The sequence below is a fragment of the Equus quagga genome, chromosome 22 (genome assembly GCF_021613505.1).
Source record: "Equus quagga isolate Etosha38 chromosome 22, UCLA_HA_Equagga_1.0, whole genome shotgun sequence".
Classification (NCBI taxonomy): domain Eukaryota; kingdom Metazoa; phylum Chordata; class Mammalia; order Perissodactyla; family Equidae; genus Equus; species Equus quagga.
Window position 1 is genome coordinate 13,514,048 of NC_060288.1, and position 17,974 is coordinate 13,532,021.

Consider the following 17,974-nt stretch of genomic DNA (forward strand, 5'->3'; position numbering starts at 1 on the left):
AGGCCCAGAATGGAAAGAGGCGGGGCCTCGAGAGGTAGTAATGAATCTGCCCCCTCCCGGGGGAGAGCCGAGGAGCATTAATAAATCTCTAAGCCGAGGAGGAAACTCTGGCTGGGGCAGAGCGCCGAGCTCCGACTGTTGGTGGGGACCGGCGGCCGGAACCGCAGCGCCGGCGGCGGCGGCGGCTGGAGCAGCACGGCCGGCAAAATACAATAGAGGCAACAACAGAAGGGAGCCCGTGGTCCTCTCCGTAAACACACTCCCCTCCAGCGCCGCCTCCCCCAGCGCGCGCCGTGCTGCCGGGCGCCCGTGGCCGCTCGGACTGCTATGTAACCGCCAGACTGCGCGAGGAAGGGGACCAGAGAGAAGAGATTCGCCCGGGGGAGCCCCTGGGGGCCAAGTTTGCGGCACTTCTGCACGCGCCCTCCCGTAGCCCTCGCCCGCCCCTTCCTCCGCCCCAGCTGGCCCGGGTGTCCTCTGCCTCCTTGCGTGCCCAGCAGCCGCGGTTCCCGGCGACCATGGTGACGGTGGAGGAGCTGCGGGAGATGGACTGCAGCGTGCTCAAAAGGCTGATGAATCGGGATGAGAACAGCGGCGGCGCCGGCGGCAGCAGCAGCCACGGCGCCCTGGGGCTGCCGAGCGGCGGCAAGTGCCTGCTCCTGGACTGCAGACCGTTCCTGGCGCACAGCGCGGGCTACATCCGAGGCTCGGTCAACGTGCGCTGCAACACCATCGTGCGGCGGCGGGCCAAGGGCTCCGTGAGCCTGGAGCAGATCCTGCCCGCCGAGGAGGAGGTGCGCGCCCGCCTGCGCTCCGGCCTCTACTCGGCGGTCATCGTCTACGACGAGCGCAGCCCGCGCGCCGAGAGCCTCCGCGAGGACAGCACCGTGTCTCTGGTAGTTCAGGCGCTGCGCCGCAACGCCGAGCGCACCGACATCTGCCTGCTCAAAGGTAACCGCGGGCGCCGGGGCGCGAGCTGGAGGCTAGGTGTAGCGGGGCTTGGCGGCCGGGCCGTAACGGGCAGAGGAAGTCTCCGGAGGGCCTCGTGGCTGCGGGAATCCCTGCGCACTCCTTTGTGCGTGTCGGTGTGCACGGTTTTGCAAGGTTTTTGTGCGTTGGTGTGCAAGTGCGAGCTCTTGAAGTCCTCAGAGGCCGTGAGGGCGCGTTTCCTCTGTCACCTGTAAGTCCGCACCCTTCAGGGCGATTCTGCATGTATTTACGCTCACTAACTGTCCGGCCTCGGGGGCGAAGCGACCCATCTGCGTTGCCCACCTTCGAGTCCCGGGAAGTGCCACTGTGCGAGTGGGGACAGGTTAGGCCTATCGGTTTGGCGGGCTCGGGCCCTGCACTGAGTCGGACCCCGAGAACCCAAGAGGTGGCGAAGTGGGCGAAGGAGAGTGAGCGCCGATGTGGGATGGGCCCTGCCGGTCCGACTGGGAACCAGCCCTCGGTCAATGCAGAAGGGGAGATCGGCTTGCGGACCCTGTGTGGAGCGATCTGTATCTCGTTTCCTGCTGCCCAACTCCGAGCTCCGCCTGGAAGGTGGCCAACTCCTGCCTCGGGCTAGATCCAGGCTCCGGGAGCCGGGGCGCAGGAGGTCTGAGTATTTGGGAAACGCAAGGCGGCATGGTACCTCTTAAATTCAGGCAGCGGCGAAGTACGACCTTTTGTTCAGACACGGTTCTCGAAGATCAGATGGCGGCGCGTGCTTGATTTAAGTGAACCCTGGAGAAACTCTTTGGGGAGGGGAGGTCTTGTCAAATCTGGAAGTCAGAACCCCAGAAGGACCGGGCGTTATCCAAGTTACTGGGGGACCGTGCGCCGGCCGCACCTGCCCGGCGGTGTCGGGCGGCGGTTCTCCGCGACTCGGGCACGGGGTGGGCAGGGGGAGCGAGCAGGGCGCGAGGGGTAGGGGCGCCCCCTGTCGCGCTGCGCCCCTTCCTCCCGCCGCCGCATTCCGCGCATTCTTGCGCCCTAGACGGTCCTAGCCTCAGAAGCCGAGAGGCGTTTCAGACCCGGGCCATCAAAGAGCCGCTCTTTTCCCCCCAGGCGCCCCGCGCCCCCTCCCTCCTTTTCTTTCCTCTCCGGACCGGCTCAGCCGAGAGGAAGGGAGATGGTGGAGGGAGGAGGGGCGGAAACCTCTCCCCATCGCCCCATCCAAAAAGCACAACAAAACTGCTCAGTGCCGACAAGCCGGGTTTGCCCCTGGTGAACAGCGGGGGGCTTTGTTCTCGGCAGTTGTTTCCTGGCCATTTGACCTGTCAGCTGCTGGGGAAATGCTGCTGTTGACCTTTGGTTGAACCACTAAGGCGATTTTGCTGATTTTTCTTTTTCTGGGAGGGGCTGCGTTTTGCACCTCCGATTGAGCCCAGACCTCCTCCCTTCTCCCCAAAGCGCTTTAAGAGAAAGTGCCAGGAAGGGGCTTGCCCCGAAAGACCGGCCGCTCAGCGGGGGAGCTGGGCGCTGGGGACGGCCGGCCTCGCCTGCCCTGGGTGGCGCGCTGAGCCCGGGGGCCCACCGCGGGCGTACGGCCAGCGGACTCCCGTGGCCACTACTGTCAGACGCCAGGGTGGGGGGCCAGGCTGTTGAGCACGCCTGCCCTCCCCTGCCGGGTGCTGGCGCTCGTGGGAACGATGAGAGAAATTTCTCTGGGACGAAAGTCCCTTTGAGTGGCTGGGGCTGGCTGGGATGTTCCCCGTGCCGCGCTGCCTTCGAGTCCCTTCGGATTCAGAGCCCGCGCGCGCGCCTTCCTTCGGGGGCCTCTGAACGCAGGACCCTTCTCGGGGTAGGGCCGACCCACGTGGAGTCTGGCTTCGTTTTATTTTATTTTTCTTCCGGGAAGAAATCTGGAGGGGACTGCCCTAGAGCGGCAGCTCGGGGACCTTGGCCCTTGGGCTCCGGGGCGCGCGGACACTTCGACCCCGCTCCCGGAGAGGGAGGCATATTTGGAAGGTTTTCCTACTCCGGCTCGTGGCACCTCCCTGGTCCCCACGAAAGCCACCGGGAGAGCCCGGAGCCCGATCGTTTCCGAGAGTCGCTCCGCGGATGAGCCGCTGGCGCGAGGCAAATGCTACCGTACAGACTGGGAGACTAGCTCCGGGGAAAATGACAGTCCCCTGGCGGTTGGCGAGGTGCCCGGCCAACGGAAAAGGAGTGTTCGTTCTCAGGGCTGTTTCTTCCCGAGGCCTGCACTGCCTCCTGTTGTCTGACCTGGCGCCGAGGGAGGGCGACCCTCTGCGTCTCAAAGTCGCTACCCTCTGAGATGTCGCCTGGGCGGCTTGTCGCCCTTCGGTCTTCTCAGGACCAGGCCCCGGGAGTAGCCAGGAGAGGTCGAGCTGGGTCTTGATAAGCAAAGGGAGGCTGCCTTTGGTAGCAGTCGCCTAAAATTCACAGAAGTAGGGGGCGGGGGTCTTCCAGCTTGTTCTGTAGAGGTGGTAGGTTATTTTCCTATTTGGGCTAAGCAGAGGCAGTCTTGACAAAATTCCTGCTCCTGGTCTCTGCCCTCTAAGGAGGAGCCGTCCCTAGTGTGGGCAAGCAGAAACAGGGCAGCGTCTGCTCCCGCGCCGGCGCGGGAAGGGCCCGGGAGGAAAGCCAGGCCTCCTCGGTGCCTTGGAGAAGAAGCCGGTGGAAGGGAAGAAAGGTGGGTTCATGGGAGGGAGCCTGGGGGCAGGAACTAAAGGGAAACGCGGACGAAGGCCCTTAGATTATCTTTAGTAAATGCCTGAATGGATTAGGGGTTGGGTAATTTGGTTCCCACCTGAGTTGTTCGTTTTATTTTGCAGCTAATGGGCCTGTGTGTCTCATTTGATGAGTGATGGCGGGTGTGGAGTAAAAGTGGTCAGAGTGAAGCCAGTGGAAGACGAATTGTTGGGTGTCCGCAGTCCTGGGGGGACAGTAAGAACAGAAGAATGTTTCAGAGGTTCTGTTATCCTTCCTGGCCATGGGCTTTCTAATTCTACCAACTAATTCTGTTTAAAAATCTGATTTTTCTATTTCTGTCACTTGGGCAGTTGGTTACTCACTGCAGGTAGTTAATGACTAACGCCACAAGCAAGAATTCATAGTTAAGAGGAAACAATATCAATCAAATGCTGCCTAGCCTTTACATTTCCTCATATTACCCAAGTTTTGCTAAAAGCAGTAACCCAAATCACTACATTTTCTGGTCTTTTTGCTAGGAAAAGATTTCCATTGGGGTAAATCTTTTTTTTTCTCCTCCAGCTCATTTTATTTAAAAATCCTGTAAGGCATTTTTAGTGACAGTTTAGAAATTTCAGCTTTCCAAATTTCATTACAGCACAGTACACATCTCCTTTGAAATGCTTTTCTCTCTCCTTCATAAACCCTTGGAGTAGGCTTTCAGACCCCCCTGGTCATTAGAGAAAGACCAAAAAAGCATTTTCTAACCTTAATAGAAGTCATTCTTTACCTCTCACATTCCCCAAATAACAAATCAGTTTGTTACATAGACGATTTCAGGAATAAAAACATTATCTTTCCTCCTGTCTGAAATTCATCTCAGCTCATGACCTTTGTCAGTCCTTATTCAAGTTCTGGTTTAAAAGCGGTCCTGGAGCTCTTTTGAGAAATCGGGAGGATCAACGAGATAGTCCAGCTTCTCCCTCCAGGTCAGGCCTCACGTACCCCGTAGTCTCCAGGCCTGACCGGACTGCTTCTGACATTACACTTTCTGCAGAAAACGGCCACCAAGGCCAGTGATGAAGGGTGTGGATGGGAGGGTGGGGCTCGACTGGCAGCCCTGGCGACGACTCTGACTCTCATCTGTCTTTTCTCTCTATCCCCATTTGCCCAGCACATCCCAGTCCCCCAGAAGGTCAGTGGCATCGAGCAGCATCGCCCAGGGGTGGGGGTGGGGAGCTGACAGTGCTCGCATCTTCCTCTCAGAGGGAAAAGGACTGGCTTTTCTTCTGGCAGATATGACACAATGCCCATGACAGCCAAAGATTGAGAGTGTCAGAATTATAAAAAATAGAAGGCCTCAAAGGTAATTTCTAACCCCTATTGTAATTCACTAAAGAATTACAATGAATGAAGCAAACTCACTCATTTTTGCCTCATTTGGACTGGATGCTTCTCTGCATGTAAATTGAGTGAGAACCTGATCGTCATTAAGCCCATCACAGCTCCCTTGGGCTTGTCCTCGATGCTTATAGGAGAGGTGGGCTGTCCCCACCACGATGGGCTGCACAGAACTGAGAGAGGGAGTTTTTAAGGAGCCTTTTTAATGAGCCAAGAAATTCCATGAAAAAATGAGAACATCTGAAACCAGATAGCCGGTTTCCTTACTGGGAGGCAGTTTCCGCCTACCGAAGAGGAAGTTTGGCAGGAAGAAAAGTTCACTCTCAAACGGAAGCCAGCTTGCTGAAGGCAGCAGATAGCACAGAGGGACCGGAGGGACTGCAAACAAGATCCAGCTCAGGGTGGCCTTAGGTGTCAGCCAGCTGGCCCAGCCCTGCAGGAGGTCTGTGCGTGGAGGCCCAAGGCAAGAAGCCCCCGCAGGTAAACTTTAAATACGGCTCAGCATTCCCACAGGCACTTACTGAGTGAACACCCACATCAAGGGAAGTTCTCAGGCAAATGACCTTCAAATGACCGCACACTTTCTTGCTGGTCAGTGTTTGCGTTGTATTGATAAGAGGTCCCTGGAGATCAAGGCCATAAGCCTGTCTGTGAACTGATGATATTCTGAGTGTTGAGAGTCATGGGAAAAAAGCAGCAGCCATATTAAGATCCATGACCATAATCACCACCAAAAGACAGTCTTCCCCATCACAGACCCCATTAAGAGTCCTATTATGGTGGTCCGATCAGAAAGCCTTTCGAGAGCCATTTCACACACATACTCTCCTACCCCTGCCTGGACAGGAGGTGGGTGGAAGGACTCGTGGCCAGCGGGTCATCCTTTGCAGTAAACTTTGAAAACTGCCTTGCTGTGCGAGTGGGTGTGAGAAAGAGAAAAGAGCAGGGAGTCGGACTGTAGATGTGGCACTCCTCAAGAAAGTTGGGTGAAAAATTACATTTCTTTCTTTCCCCCTAGACTTCAAGTTTTCAAATTAAGATGAGAAAATGGGAGTTTTAAGACTAGAAAGTCTATTATTAAATAAGAAACATGGGAAAAACAGGTCAAAATTAGATATCTGTTACGGAATTACGTTCAACAGGATGTAGGAAAACCGGGTGGAATTCATTGGTATGTCTGTTAGGAAATTGTATTCAGAAGACGGAAATGCAGAATTGGGTACCGGCTGTCAGTGTGTAGTTTGCAAATAAGTAGATCATGGACATTTAGGATCACAGAATATTGGAACTTAGAGATGATAGAGTCTGAAATTCTTATATTCTGAGGGTGGTAAAACCGTTCAGGAGGGAATGTGCTTGCTCAAGCCCCCCACGGCGCAGGCTGGGAGTTCGACCCACGTGGCACCTGCAGGAGCCTGTGTGTACAGCGGGAATAAGCCTTCCCTCTCATGAGTTTTGGCTAACACTTGGTGATCTAAATCTGGCTCCTGCTGCTCTCCATCATGACCCAGTATAGGGATACAGACACACCTGAAACCAGAGGTCCATGAAATTATATCCTTTTTAGTGCAATGCATTCTAGTAGTTTCTATCCTATTTCATTAAATAAAAAATGCTGGTCACGACTCCCTCTTGAGAACCTGTAGTTAAGAGAGCACTGAAAAGAAGCAGCGTTTGGTGAAATGTCAGCAGTGCCCTCTTCAGCTCATTTCTGTTTCTGCATGAAGGGTCTGTGTCTTCATGTGATGAAACCAGCACGCTGAGACCCCTAGAGAGGGACCACCAGGAAGGCAGAGATGGGCAAGCAGCTGGGTGGGCTCCTGATGGCCACATTAGAAGTGGCTTTGATGGGGCCTGCCCCGAGGCCAGGTGGTTGAGTTCACATGCTCTGCTTTGACAGCCCAGGGTTTCGCCTGTTCGGATCCTGGGTGCAGGCCTAGCACCGCTCATCAGGCCATGCTGAGGCAGTGTCCTGTATAGCAGAGCTATAAGGACCTACAAATATACAACTATGTACTGGGGAGCTTTGGGGAGAAGAAGAGAAAAAAAAGAAGACTGGCAACAGATGTTAGCTCAGGGCCAATCTTTAAAAAAAAAGTCAGCTTTGAGGCCAGTGGGCTGAATGCTGGTCCTGCTCTTACCTGGGGGCTGCCCTGCACCTCAGTTCCCTTTTCTGTAAAATTGGGGCTAGTCAGGCCTTTCTCAAGGGCTGCTGGTTGGATATGTGGATGGAACGAGCCTGGTACCTAGTGGGCTGTCATTTTTGTCATTTTTATTCACATGGATCTGATGCCCAGAGATGACTTCCTGGGGGGTGGCCTCGTGGGGTGTGGACTGGCGTGGTTCCTAACTTGTCCCCTTCCATCTGCGCCGCCTCGCCTGCATGCCCCTGCTCCAGCATCGCAGAGTCTGCTCCTCCCCAGCCCTGGCCCCCGCCAGAGGAGCTCCTTTGGGGATGCTCCTTGTAACAGCCAGCCACAGACCCTCAAAAGCCAGCGGGAGCTCAGGAGGGCGAACCCCCTTCATTGCTGCCCCCCGTCAGGGATGCCACCCTCCAGTGCTCTCCCGTTCCTTGGGCTAATCTGCTTCTTCAGATCCTTTCAGATCGCTGGAGGGAAGTGACCTTTCAGTAATCCTTTTCCTGCTCCGTTCTAATGGTGGCTTTCCCAACCGTTGCTGTCTCCCTGTCCTGTTAGGAGCAGCCTGGAGGGAGATGACAAATGATCTCCCTCAGGCCTGGTCTGGCCTCTGGGTCACCTCTGTCCTGCCCGCTGGGCCACTTGCGCCCCCATCTGCCACACCCTCAAGGGTCAGCTGGGGATCCCTCCACGGGATTGGTTGATGATCGATGGGGAGCTAGCGGATGTCCCTGGCTGGGAAGGACGCTGAGCTCAGGAAGCGCCGTACCCACACTTCCGCTGTCTAACTACTAGGTCTCAAGATTCCGACTGGAAAAAAATAAGTAAAGCTCTAGAGGAGGAAGCTGCCCAAAGTCTTGGAAGTTGGCAGTAATGCTGGAGTCCCCTTGTAGGTGCCATAAAAGGAAACCTTCATTATGAGTCTCCCCGAGGCCAGGCGCAGAGTGCTGGCTGTCCCAGTCAGTCCTCGAAGGATGCCGCGTGTGGTCGTTTCATCACATTTTACAGATGAGGAGGAGGCTCAGAGAGGTTCAGTGACAGCCCCAGGCTGCACAGCTGATGATTCACCGGGTGGTTGGGATTCAGCTCAGACCTCTGAGTCTCACTGCAAAGGCTGTGTGCTCAGCGATGGGAAGAGCATTCTCTCAACCACCGTGAGGCTCCTCCCCTCGCTGCCCTCAGAGGTGCTTCTCCTCGGTGACCTTGGACCTGACCCTGGCTTCCTGTGCCTCCACCACCCACTTTCGGGGGGAGCGGGGGGTCGCGCTTCTCTGCCTGTCTAGGTGATAAGCTTTGGGGGGCACCACTCATGCCTTACATTTCTTTGAAAAAAGTGTTTTGATAGCTCAAATTAACACAAGGATCATTTTATTAAAAAGATTCCAAATCCTATAGAGCTATCTGGAGTAACAAGCGGTGGGTTTTTATGTAGGCGTTCAGTGATGGCTTGTTGATCCATCCATTTCCCCTCCCACTTTCTCCAAACGGGAGCATTTGCTGAAGTTTCTTGGCCCAGAGGCCCATGGCAGGGACTTCAGCTCAAGACGTTTGCTGGCTCTTCTTCTGCCCTGCTCTGTCCACTGCATTTGGGGCAGCAGTGTTTGCAGCTTTATAAGGGGGGTGACGGGGTGATAATGGCAGGGAGGGGTGCCCCTGCGATGAGAGGACCTCTAAGAGCACCGGAACGTCTGAAACTGGCAGTGGTGGCCCCTGCAGCAGGTTTTCCATCCAGGGAGGCTGGTCATTATGACTCAGCAGGAGCGGGGGCCTGTGACCAGAGAGAGATCTGTTTATATCCTGAGGGAGGGAGTGGAGGGGAATCGAGAAGGCTCCGGTCAGAGAGGAAAAAATGTCTGCCCTGTTTCTGTAAGCCTCATGATGTGGCAAAGAATCACTTGCCTTCCTCTCCAAGGCCGTTGTTTCTAGGGCTGGGATTCAGGGCAAGTAATTGACTAACCATCACATGGCTGCATGTTGGAAGATCACCCTGAACCATTACAGGGAACAGTGGCACCATAGCGCTCTGTTGTAAGGATTTAAAGGTCCAGCTACATACATGACTGTCAGTTGAATGGGTCCATTAGCGTGATTGTTCCACTAATAAATTCAGTGGTTGCAGGCCCTACTGAATTAATTAATTTATTTTTACGTAAGTTTGCGGGTTTTTTGGGGGGGTGTATAATTGACATATAACATTATGTTAGTTTCAGGTGTATAATGTAATGATTCGATATTTGTCTATATTGCAAAATGATCACCACAATAAAAGTCTAGTTAACATCTGTCACCATACATGGTTAAAATTTTTTTTTTCTTGTGATTAGAATTTTTAGGATCTACTCTCTTAGCAGCTTTCAAATATGCGATACAGTATTGTAAACTATAGTCACCCTGCTGTAATTACATCTCCAGGACTGACTTGTTTTATAACTGGAATTTTGTACCTTTTGAACCTCTTCATCTGCTGAATTAATTTATAATCCATCTTGGGTCCTACAGAAACTGCAAAGTAAAAATGCAAGCAGGGCCAAATACTGACAGTAGATGGTAAGTGACCCACAGAGCAAGGGCCCAGAGACCGCAAGAAAATCAGAGATGCAGGCTGAGCGCCTTGTCCTCTTGTCTCTTCTCTCGGTGTTTCTCTGCCCATCCCCGCCCAGCTGGCACTTCCCTGCTCGCACTAACACTATTCCCCATAAGTTGGCCATTTATCTTTTTTTACGTAAAAGACTCGTTTCCCCGGAAGATAATCCCATAGATAACCATTCCAGGGCTTAGCAACTCTCAGGTCAGGAAATCCTCCTTTGCCCCAAACCTGTATGTAGCAAGAGGGATTTATTTAGATTTAAGCCTGTTTCCTCTTGTTTTGGCTCCTTGTTGATGGAACAGCTGTTCACGAGGCCTCGCGATTGGCATCTGTTCTGTTGCTGAGATCCAGAAGGGCTGGTGCCAGGGTATTTTTTTCCTTCTCTCCCACATTGGAGGACCTCTTCAGAGGAAGCGCTGAAGGTGGGGGATGACAGCTTTGCAGGTCCCAGGGCCCAGCTGCAGGCTGCCCAAGCACTCATGAAAACCCACAGTGGCCATTCCCTCTTTCATGCTTTGTCATCACCCTACGGAGCTCCTCTGCAAAAAGTCCCTTCTGCATACCCCTTGCACAGCTTGCTTTGTGTGTCTGCATCCCATACCAAAGTCTCGTCCAGAAAGCTTTACTGCCAGTCTTCAGGATTTAGCCGCGACCAAATGTGGATTCTGCATCTCTGAAAAATACTCCATAGCCTGTATCTCTGGGTCCACAGCGCCACCCAGTGGCAAATGTGGATCCAGCCAGCCCAGCTTCCCAACGGCTCTCAGTCCTGGGTAGGATTCAAGCGCTTCCTGGTTTCCTGCCGGCTTAGTGATGCCCCTAACCTGCTTCTTTCTCCTTTACAGGTGGCTATGAGAGGTTTTCCTCCGAATACCCGGAATTCTGTTCCAAAACCAAGTCCCTGGCAGCCATCCCACCTGCTGTGTCCCCAAGCGCCCCCGAGTCCTTGGACCTGGGCTGCGGCTCCTGTGGAACCCCCCTGCACGACCAGGTTGGGAGGGGCTTCTCTTCAGAGCTCTGCTTTTCAAGGGCTTTGGACGCAGTACCTCAACTTGGGGAGAATGTGGTGAACCGCGAGTATGGGGTGGGATGTTAGGTGGGTTAGGAATAAATTCCATTTGTTCCTTGGAATTCTTCCCCTTCCCTCTCTTAGTACCCTTGCTTACAAAAAATATATAAAGACATAACTCACTGAGTAGCCACTAGAGTTATGTGCAGACAAGCGAGGAGGCCGGCTGGAGCGGGAAGGGTGTGACCTGCCATGTAGGAAGCTGAGAGACACCCTTCTTTGAAGGAGTGGCCTGTGGACCCCCAGCCCTGATCTACAACAGTCCGCTTGTCCCTCATGTACGACCCAACTGTAAACACCAAATGGACATAAATGGTCAGCCAACCCTCCCCTAAGAAAATCAACTCAAGCTACCACATTTCTTACAAACCCACCCCTTCCAGCCCTTTCATTTAGATGGAGAGAGAGTGAATTTATGGGGTCCAGCAACTCTGCTCCCCAAATCCCAGATCACTCGCGTGGCCCTGACTCAGAAAACTGTCATTAATTTAAGCCAACATTACTTCATTTTACCAAGGTCCCTCCTCTTGTCTGTGAGGCTGACATGGTGTCTGCTTTTTTTTTTTTTTTTTTAAATTGAGTCTGGCCTAGGTTCATGTTTTAACTGTTTTTTTTTTAAAGATTGGCACCTGGGGTAACAACTGTTGCCAATCTTCCTTTGTTTTTTTTTTAAGGATTGGCACCTGGGCTAACAACATTGCCAATCTTTTTTTTTTTTCTGCTTTATCTCCCCAACCCCTGTACACAGTTGTATATCTTAGTTGCAGGTCCTTCTAGTTGTGGGATGTGGGACGCTGCCTCAACGTGGCCTGACGAGTGGTGCCATGTCCGCGTCCGGGATCCGAACCCTGGGCCGCAGAGTGCGTGAACTTAACCACTCGGCCACGGAGCCGGCCCCTGGTGTCTGCTTTTGACGTGCCAAGTGAAGTCTTACCCAACCATAAGTCCCTAAACCACAAAACACATAGCTTGATGATTAGCAGGTGCAAGCTCTGAATGTCACAGTGTGGCAAGCCAGCCTCCTGTCTGCCCCTCCATTCATCACAGGGGAGGTAGGCTGCTGGAGCCAATGGGAGGGACCCCCAAAGCTTTCCCTGTCCTGGCTTCTCTGCCCACAGCAGAGTGGAGTGTAAAGGCTGGAGACGTCCCACTAAGCCCCTTGTTCCCTCCAGGAGCCCCTGTGGATGAGGGGAGACCTGGAAGGCTGTGTCCACAGGCATTCTCCCCAGGGTCTGTGCAAGCCCACCTCAGGCTGGCTTCCCTCCCCCCGGCCCAAGCCCCCCACTGGCCCTTTTCCTAGCTGCCCACACTCATGATGCCTGGGGGCCCTTGTTTTCCCTTTCTGGTGCAGGGGGGTCCTGTGGAGATCCTTCCCTTCCTCTACCTCGGCAGTGCCTACCATGCAGCCCGGAGAGACATGCTGGACGCCCTGGGGATCACGGCCCTGTTGAACGTCTCCTCTGACTGCCCCAACCACTTTGAAGGACACTATCAGTACAAGTGCATCCCGGTGGAAGACAACCACAAGGCCGACATCAGCTCCTGGTTCATGGAAGCCATCGAGTATATCGGTAGGCTGGCCCTGGCTGGGGTCCCGGGTCCCAGGCCGGGTGAGGAGGACGTGAGGGAACCACTTGTAACTCGTGTGTTGAAGGAGGGATTTAGGAGATGCTGTATCCAGGGTGTACGCAGTTTGCATCCTCCTCCACAGGAAGGCCTGCTCATTGGATGTTGTGTTGGATGGGGATAGGAAGACAAACTCCCACGCCTGCCAGTACTGTTGGCTTACAGAGCCAATAACCTTTCCTTCCGTGTCTTCAGCTCTCTAGACCCATAAGGCTTTGGGGATAAGGAGGAAGACAAAGAAAGGGAGAAATGGGTCGTTGGTTTTGTTTCTGCAAATGGAAATCCTTGACTGTGTTGGGGTTTAACTGGCTTTAGCACAAGTTTTTCCTAAGTGGAGTGCATTTCTTCAGTTAAGTCTCAAAAATATCCCAGAAGGGGTGGAATGCTAGGATATTTTAGTCCCTCCCACGTGGGTTTCTTCCCTCCCCTTTCAGCCGAGAACGGTTCTTCCCTCAGTGGGAGTGTCCCATCCTCCATGCTTCTCAAATCCTCCCGCACCCCGCGTTCTGGCTCAGGCCCCCTGCACCTGCCGTTAGGTGAAGGCTGAGGACCGCCGAGGGCACTAATCGCATCTCTCTGCCCCAGATGCGGTGAAGGACTGCCGCGGGCGGGTGCTGGTGCACTGCCAGGCGGGCATCTCGCGCTCGGCCACCATCTGCCTGGCCTACCTGATGATGAAGAAGCGGGTGAGGCTGGAGGAGGCGTTTGAGTTCGTCAAGCAGCGGCGGAGCATCATCTCGCCCAACTTCAGCTTCATGGGGCAGCTGCTGCAGTTCGAGTCGCAGGTGCTGGCCACGTCCTGTGCCGTGGAGGCCGCCAGCCCTTCCGGGCCCTTGCGGGAGCGGGGCAAGGCCACCCCCACCCCCACTTCGAAGTTTGTCTTCAGCTTCCCAGTCTCCGTGGGTGTGCACTCGCCCCCCAGCAGCCTGCCCTACCTGCACAGCCCCATCACCACCTCCCCCAGCTGTTAGAGCCACTCTGGGAACCCCAAAACCAGTCGGCTTCTGGCAAGGGTTAGGTGGGCCATGTGTGGGCAGCAAGTCGGGACTTGCTGGGGGCAGGCGGCCAAGCTCCTTCCCATCCATTTCTCCTTGGCCAACCATGGGGCCAGCTAGAATGGCAATAAGGACTGAATACATATAAAAAGCAAACAAACAAAACACTCCAACTTACAGCAATAATGGCTGCCTCAGCAGGCAGGGGAGCCCTTGGTTTGGTTTATGTGTCAGTTTTACTTTTCAGATAGGAATTTGTTACCTCATTTTTTGAAGCAGTAAGGCTTGAAGTTATGAAACCCACAGATCCTGGCAAACGTGCGCACCCAGTTTGATTTACGGGGAGAGGGCGGGCTGGAGGGAAAGGAACCGGAAGAAAACAGGTCTGCCGGAAGTGCCTGGTTCTCTGTGCTTGGTCCCTTTTTGTTTTCCTAGTTAGAGGAATTTTTTTTTTAAAGAAATCTTTGAGGACATGATTTTCCTTTCTGAGTCACCCACAGGTGAATAATTATGCTTAATAATAAATAAAAGTATTTATTAAGAGTTTCCTTGGAGTATGTAAGTACAAGGAGTCTAGTGACAGTGGATTTAGGATGTATTTATGTTGACGTCCATCAGCCGAGCACAAGAGCATGCGAGCCTCAAAGCAGTGAGGGAGTCAGTGGTGTCTCCTCCGTGTGGACCGGTTAGCATGATGATCAGCTTGCATTGGGTGCCACTGAGAAGCAGGCCAGGGCGGGTGGGAGGAGGAAGAAAGGAAAGGATGACATTTTAGTTGCTTTTGAAGCTGGTTTCTGGGCACATAGACCACTGATGCCGTAAACCACAATACCACCTTCTCTCTCTGATGATCGGTAACTCAGTTTGGCGGTGGGAGCATTTGCTTACAGGCCTGCCTGAGGACTTGTATACCATCTGTGATAAATGCTATACCATATATGGTGCTCCTGAAAAATTGGGTGCAATTCAGATTTTCCTACAGCAAATCATCTGGCAAGGCCATTGGGAAAACCAGCTAACTAGAGACAGGTCGGAAATGGATCCTTTTCTAAGTGGAAGCACCATCTCTTTTTGCATAGATTGGAGTTTTTAATTGTAGGGGGTTTACTCTGAAGTATACCAAGAAATTCTTGTGTTCTTCAAATTCCTAGTGTAGGTGAATATTTTTAAAGGCCCTCTTTTGAATAAAAAGAGGGGCGTGGACCCACATTTCAGGTCTCGCCTGAGGGCTAGAATGGCAGAAGAGCGTGAGTGAGGAGTCGGGCAGACTCTGCTTGGGAGCTGGCTGCTGGGCTTCCATGACGGGCATGCAGGGCACTTGGGTGCCACTGTGGAATCCTTCCATGGGATAATGCCGTCTTAAGGGACCTTTCCAAATGGAGGAATGGCTTTTGGAGGAAGAAGGATGTTTTCTGTGGTTTGGACTTGGGGGGAGGGAGGAGGGAACAAGCTCCATGTCGTTTCATTTGTAGTGTCGTGGAACAGTGTTGTCACAGAGTGTCAGATTAGAGGTAATTGCAAACTTGTCTAGAAACGAGAGCATGTTTCTTTTAGCCCTTTGAGAATCTACATCTAAATGAACATTCTTGCTCACCCGTAAATAACTTCAAGCCTCAATGTCAGAATAGTGTTGGAATGCTCTTTCTCACCCTGGCATCCCAGACAGGACCAGGTTGGTTACATTTCCTTCCAGAAACATAAACCTGTGTTGGCATCATTTGTCTTGCCTTTTGTCAAGCCCGTCTCTGGGTGAGGCCCAAGTTCCCACTTCCTGTTTTGAGAAAAGCCTGGGGCTCCCTCCTTCCCCAGGAGCTGCTTGGCTGAATAGTGAGGGGTAAGCCATGGAGGGGTTGGGGTTCCTGGACAATGGTCCTATTTAGAGACGGCACGGTTGGATGTTCCCATTTTTTCCATGCCTCCTGGAAGTCGCTTCTTGTTTTGTGATGAATGCAGTCAAGTGGGTTCTGCAGCTGAAAGAGCGATGGGTTCCAGCAGCAGAGAGGGGAGGGCAAGAAGCCTGGAACAGATTCACTTTTTATAGAATGAGTCTACACTTGCCAAAACCTGCGTATCCTGCTTTCCCAGACTGGATTCCAACCACACGGACAGTCGGAGCTCAGGACCAGCCCCAGACATGCCTTTCCCCTGCTTTCCAAGTCAAGTCTTCACCACAATGTCAGACTGCTATTTATAAAGCCATTTTCTTTGTACTTGATAACAGCATGAGTCACCAAACTCTTAGAAATAAAATAGGAAATTGGCTTGATTGGAAAAGGGGATTTGGGGTCGTTATTCTCCCATCAGAAGCCTCTTGAATGACTTAGAAGTGTTCTAAGGAAGACACCATGGCAGGGTCAGTCCAGTGGGTTTCAACAGAAATCCCTCCCATGGAATGATTTCTGGTGACGTGAAATTTCTATAATGGCCAAAAAGCATTGCCGCTTGCACTGATTATCAACTGTGCTGTTGTCTACAAAAGGCTGTAGACTCACTGGATCTTTCTATAGAGACTGGGGAGTGCTGCCAGTTCCCTCCTGGAATCTTGTGTGACCCAAGGGTGCTGGTGGAGCCCTCAGGGAAATGGGCTTCCTCTCCCACGGAGCGGTAGTAGGCTGAAGCTGCTCGTGAGCAGGTGGCCGGGAGATCCCAGCTGCGGTCTTTCCCTTCCTGATGCCGTTTTCCTCAGGTGCTCATTCCACCTGGATTCCAGACTTTTCAACGAAGTTGGGAAGCCATGAAGAAACATTTAAAATCCTTGGGAAGGCGGCCAGAGGGAGGTAGGATGGTTGATTCAGGTGTGAGGGGAAGGGGCCGTTAGACTGGCCTCTAAGCCGGTAGTTTTAAGGCAGTGGTTCACCTTGGCTGCCCATTAGCATCAACGGGGGAGCTTTCAAAACCTTGCTCCTAGGCTATCCCAGACCAATTAAACCAGCATTTCTGGAGGAGGGACACAGGCATCAGTGTGTTTCAGAGCGCCCAAGTGCTGTCCATGTGTAACCAATTTGGGGAACTGCTTTCTGGATGGCAAGGTGCTGTTGGAGGCTGGGTCTTCATAACACAGAGTTGACTTGTCTCACAGAAACCACAGCCCGAGTTTGTCACTGGCTCAGCATAGTCTCACTGCCAGTCCCAGCCTGGCTGAGGGACAAGATGGTTTCTGTCAGGAGCTCAAGGAGCACGTGACCTCCTGAACGGGCACCCTTTCATGCCCCTTGCAAGTCAGCTGATCTGTGCAGCATTGTTGGGAAACTGAATACAGTGTCTGGATGTTGATGTTTTTCCTCTTTGAAGATATCCCTCCCCCCAGGAGCACCCTGCCCTTCCTCAGAGTTTATGAGTCACACGAGGAAGAGGCTTCTTCAAGACAGAGCAATGCAATACTTGTAACTTCTGTAAATAGCCCCATCTTTCAGAGTGATGTCATTTCTACATTTGATATGCTTGTATTTCCGTAGGATGTATATAGTTTAGGGAATTTTTTTGTTTGGTTTTGTTTTTTTAGAAAAGTCAACATGTCTGTTTTTATTTATTGCTTGGAAAAGATCATTTGAAGAAAAATAAATACATTTCCAACCACCTCTGGCTTGGTTCATCTTTTCCTTGAAAACTGTGCTGCTACAGTGACTTGGAAGGGGGAGAGAGAAGATCTGGGTCATTTGACCATCTTGCTTGTTTAGTAATGTCTACAGTGGAGACTGGCCCCCAAATCAGTGAGCCCATGGTTGCTCCCTGGACGCCACTCAAGGTCAGTGACAGGAGAAGGCTAATAGGAAGCCCTAAGAACCTGGTTTCTCTAGGCAGAGAGACTGGCAAGAAGAACTGAGTGGTAAGAGACAGGGAGTGTCCTTCATCTGAAAGTCTGCTTTGTGCCAAGCACAGGATGGAGCAATCAGGATGGCTGCTGAGTGGGAGAGGGCTGGCCGAAACAGCCTAAGCACGGGTGATTAGGGCTGTAACAGAAGAGTGTATGAGGAGTGACCACCGCTGGAACACCCCTGCCCATCTATAGCAAGGGGGTCCAGCCCAGTTCACAGAATCCTAGGAAACTTTACTGACCTCACATTCTCCTGGAATCATGGAAATAAGCATTGTGTTTCAAGGCCAGATTGAAGAAATAAACAGTTGAAGATGCTACAAATCAGTGGTTACCCAATGCTGATCTGTGGATTGCTTGTTTCAGATTCCATTGGTACAAATTCCCCAAATCGTAAACCAGAAGCGTGGGACATAACGAGAGCACTTGACAAAGGCAGAAGGACATCCTGTGTTCTTGGATAAAAAACGACTCGATATTGAAAAGATATTATTTCTCCATAAATTAACCTATACATTTAATGTGATCTAAATCAAAACACCAACAGGATTTGGGAGGAACATGGCAACATGATCCTGATTTCACCTAGAGAAATAAATATGCAGAAATAGGTAGGAAAATGGGAAAAATGATGAGGAGGGAATCCTAAGGAGGGGGGATATATCTCCTTTTGTGTGGTGCATCTATCACTATTGTGATAAAAAT

At 52.4% G+C, this 17,974-nt stretch overlaps 1 protein-coding gene across 1 annotated transcript; it reads left to right on the forward strand.

Annotated features, from left to right (window-relative positions):
* DUSP4 (dual specificity phosphatase 4) lies at positions 1-17,031 on the forward strand. The gene is made up of 4 exons (XM_046648604.1): positions 1-951; positions 10,611-10,756; positions 12,186-12,405; positions 13,046-17,031. The coding sequence occupies exons 1-4, from the start codon at positions 519-521 to the stop codon at positions 13,429-13,431; spliced, it is 1,185 nt and encodes a 394-aa protein (XP_046504560.1). The 5' UTR covers positions 1-518; the 3' UTR covers positions 13,432-17,031.
* The last annotated feature ends 943 nt before the right edge of the window (positions 17,032-17,974 follow it).

What these genes read in the sequence shown, in the direction of transcription:
- DUSP4 (XM_046648604.1), top strand. Translation starts at nt 519, where the DNA reads ATGGTGACGGTGGAGGAGCTGCGGGAGATGGACTGCAGCGTGCTCAAA. An exon ending in CGACATCTGCCTGCTCAAAG is followed by an intron (nt 952 to 10,610) that starts GTAACCGCGGGC and finishes TCTCCTTTACAG; the next exon opens with GTGGCTATGAGAGGTTTTCC. An exon ending in GAACCCCCCTGCACGACCAG is followed by an intron (nt 10,757 to 12,185) that starts GTTGGGAGGGGC and finishes TTTCTGGTGCAG; the next exon opens with GGGGGTCCTGTGGAGATCCT.